The sequence below is a fragment of the Malurus melanocephalus genome, unplaced genomic scaffold, assembly GCF_030028575.1.
Source record: "Malurus melanocephalus ecotype Western Australia unplaced genomic scaffold, MMel_1.1 scaffold_1035, whole genome shotgun sequence".
NCBI lineage: Eukaryota > Metazoa > Chordata > Aves > Passeriformes > Maluridae > Malurus > Malurus melanocephalus.
The window spans coordinates 82606-86526 of record NW_026624267.1 but is presented as its reverse complement, the minus strand read 5'-3'; the positions used below and the strand labels follow the sequence as shown (position 1 = coordinate 86526).

Here is a 3921-nt window from a genome sequence, read left to right as displayed (position 1 = left end):
CAGAACACCCCAGAGCCCAGAAATGGAGCTGTAGGGCTGGGTTTAGAACACCCCAGAACCCAGAAATGGGCCCAGAACACCTCGGAAAACAGAAATGGGGCTGTAGGGCTGGGTCCAGCACACTCCAGAGCCCAGAAATGGAGCTGTAGGGCTGGGCCAAACACATCCCAGAACCCAGAAATGGACCCAGAACACCCCAGAACCCAGAAATGGGGCTGTAGGGCTGCCCATGAGCCACCCAACCCCACAGAACATTGGGGCAGGGGACACACACATCCGAGCTCCCACCAGCACCGTGATTTGGTCCCATCCATGCTGCAATGACAGCTGGGGAGTGATCCCACACTGCTGATCCCTCACTGCCTGTCACTCCCAGCTCGTGGCTGAGTGTCACCCCAACACACCCCAAAATCAGCCCCAAATCCTGCTGCTTTCACAGCAGGAAATTGCAGTAGGAACACCAGAGCAGATGGGATGTGCTGGTGCCATCCCTCACTCCAACGGACACCAGGACCTCACTACATCCTCACACTCGTTTTCCTTGGATTTTGATGTCAGTGGAAGCAGAGGGAATTGGGAGGAATTGTAAAAGGGGCTCAATGCCATGTGAGTTCCTCTGGGAAGAGCCCAGACCTGCCTTTGGAAGCCCAGCATCCCCTGACACCCCTGAGCAGCTCCCAGAGGAGAGGGGAAAAGGCACCCTCTGACCCCAGAGCTGCTGGAGGAGCTTATGGAGAGGAAGATTAAAAACTCCAATATGGGAGCTMGACAAATCTGGCAGCTGCATCACATAATCCCCTTCCTGAAAATCTTAATACATTTTTTGCTGGCCCATCCCCCGCCTCAGGAATGTTCTGAACYCAGAAAATGATGTTTTGTTTCCATTTTGTAATCAAGAAAAAGAGGCTCTTTGTGTGCAAACGGTGGCTTTGGAACAATAAATTCTGCTCTGCTGTTCCTTAATGGCTCAATCAGTACCTGCTGCTCTGGCCACAGTATTTACCGGCCAGCAGGAATGGATTTAGGGAATTGCACAGGAATCCTGCCCAGGAATGTCCCTGACAGATGCACCATCCACCTTCCTCCTCTTGTTGTCCCCCCAGTGACCCCACAAAGCGTTGGCAGTGAATTCCCCCCAAGATATTCCATACCCAGATCCTGCTTTCCTCCCTTCCTCCCACACCCTGTGATCCCAGCACCTCCCYAAACACCCCAACAGCCATCCAAGGAAAGCTCCACGTCCCTTTTGGTCCCCTCTCCACTGAGTTTGTGGCCAAACACAGGAGCTTTGCCCTCCCAGCTCTGAGGATGTCAGGGACAGAATTTAAAGGGAAACCCAAAACGTGTGCAAGGGAGAAGAGCCCCGGGTACCTGACGCTCATGATGTTGCCCTCGGGGTGTTTCTGCAGGTAAGCCTTCACCACCCAGGCCGTGTGCTCCCGGTAGGTCATGACTCGGCTGGGGACGAGAGGGACACGGGTCAGGTGAAGGGGAGGACACGGGGAGGCTGTGACCTGGGGTAGGACATGGGGGGAGCTGTGCCCAGGAGGACACAGGGGGAATCATGACCTGGGGAGGACACACAGAGAACTGTGCCCAAGAAGGACACGCATGAGGAGAGGACACGGATGGAGCTGTGCCCAGGAGGACACGCAGAGAGATGCGCCCAAGGAGGACACACAGGGAGCTGTGCCCAGGGAGGACACACAGAGAGCCATGACCCAGGGAGGACGGGCGTTACCATTCACTGAGTGCCATCCTCCTGTCGAACACGCGGATGGAGCCATCGCCCAACCCCGCCACGATCAGTGAGCGCTGCGAGTCACACGACAGGCTGGTGACACAGCTGTCAGCTCCCGTGGGGATGTCCTGCCAGAGAGAACACACAGTCACACAGAGTCACACATGGGCTGGTGACACAGCTGTCAGCTCCTGTGGGGATGTCCTGCCAGAGAGCACACACAGTCACACACAGAGTCACACACAGGCTGGTGACACAGCTGTCAGCTCCTGTGGGGATGTCCTGCCAGAGAGCACACAGAGTCACACACAGAGAGCACACAGAGTCACACACAGAGTCACACACAGAGTCACACACGGGCTGGTGACACAGCTGTCAGCTCCTGTGGGGATGTCCTGCCAGAGAGAACACAGAGTCACAGAGTCACACAGAGTCACACAGAGTCACACACAGAGTGACACACAGAGTGACACACAGAGTGACACACAGAGTCACACACGGAGTCACACACAGTCACACACACAGTCACACACGGAGTCACACAGAGTCACACAGAGTCACACACGGAGTCACACACAGTCACACACAGAGTCACACACAGTCACACACAGGGGATGGTGACACAGCTGTCAGCTCCCATGGCAATGTCCTGCCAGAGCACACAGTGACACACAGAGTCACACAGAGTCACACACAGAGTGATACACAGAGTCACACATACAGTCACACACAGGGTATGGTGACACAGCTGTCAGCCCCCATGGCAATGTCCTGCCAGAGAGCACACACAGACCACGCTGTGCCTTCAGGACGCTTCATCCAGACCCCAAACTGAGCTCCTGCCCCATCCCCATCCCCAYAGCAAACAGGGGAGGCAGTTGTGGTGCCCCTGAGCCCCATCAGTGACCCCTCAGCCCCAGGCAGTGCTGTGCCACCCCCTGTCCCCGCCGTGACACGTGTGACCATCCCGTGTCACCAGACATGTCAGCCACGCCGTGTGTCAGAACGGTGACACGGAGCTGCTGGCACAGCTGTGCTGGGAACACGCCGTGCACCCACGCTGCCACTTCCCCCTTCTACTCCTGCAGGCAAAAGAATTGCTCACAATAATCCCTGTGCCTGCTGGGAGGAAAACACTGTCARTTAAAACCGGTAAAAAACGCCGAGCAGCGCTGCCAAAGCAGGACTGACAGCCCTGGAATCGTGGGATGGTTTGGGTTGGGAGAGACCTTAAAGGCCAKCTCATCCCACCTTCCCCACCCCAARCCCTGTGTGGGATCCCTGCTGCAGCTGCAGGAGCTTTTTCCTTCACTTCAATCCCATTTTTGCCTCTGTGCAGATTCACCCAGAGTTGCTGCACCATCCCGGGGCTGCTCCATCCTCTGCCCACCCCCAGCTTCTCCTTTGAAGCATCAACACTTGACAAAAGTGCAAATGAAGCACTGGTTCCTGCAGCTCCAGCCCCGGTGCTTCCAGAGGTGTGGCTTTTTGTAGTTCAAAGAGGGAAAGCACCTTTATCCACCCGGATTATTGCTGCTCTTTGTGCTGATTCTCACTTTCCCTGTTACTGAGTCAGGAAGTTCCAATCACTTGAATTTCAACGCACCCAATCTTTGCAATTAGAAAAAAGAAACAACATGTTTTTAGATACTTTAGGTGCAATCATTAATCATAATAATTTAAAAGAATTTCGCCTCCCRAATTTTTGCCGCTGCCTAATTTGCATAGAAGAAAATAATATGTGAAAGTAATTAAGACGAACAGAGGCTTAATTATCCCGCATGGCAGGGTCAGAGTGTCGCAATTAATGTTCATCCAAGGGTAATTAATTTCGAGAAGCTTTGAAAACTCCACTTCCTTTTTATTCCAGCATGGTGCCTCCGTTCTCAGCGACCAGCTGCTTCTCCTTGGAATTTCTGAGAAACTCGCAGTGGTTGTGGCTGCTCTGAGCCCTTTTTCCCCATTCCATGGCACAGAGAGCTGTGTGTGCTTGCAGGGGTTCTGCACTCTTCCATTATGGGTTAGGGTGAAATTCAAGCCTCACTCCAGAGTCTGTCTGGGGATTGTACAGCCTTGGCCTCCCCAAATACTGCTGCTTTGAGCAGGAGAGCCCTGGCACATCCCATTACCCACCCCAAACACTGCCCTGAGCCCTGGCACATCCCTCACTCACCCCAAAC

At 54.3% G+C, this 3921-nt stretch overlaps 1 protein-coding gene across 1 annotated transcript in view; it reads right to left on the bottom strand.

The window, feature by feature from the left end:
• Positions 1-3921, bottom strand: part of LOC130586007 (regulatory-associated protein of mTOR-like) — a 78021-nt gene that overhangs the window by 4272 nt on the left and 69828 nt on the right. Inside the window, 2 exon segments of the mRNA XM_057386707.1 lie at positions 1282-1458; positions 1742-1901. Of these exon segments, the coding sequence (XP_057242690.1) occupies positions 1282-1458; positions 1742-1901 (337 nt within the window).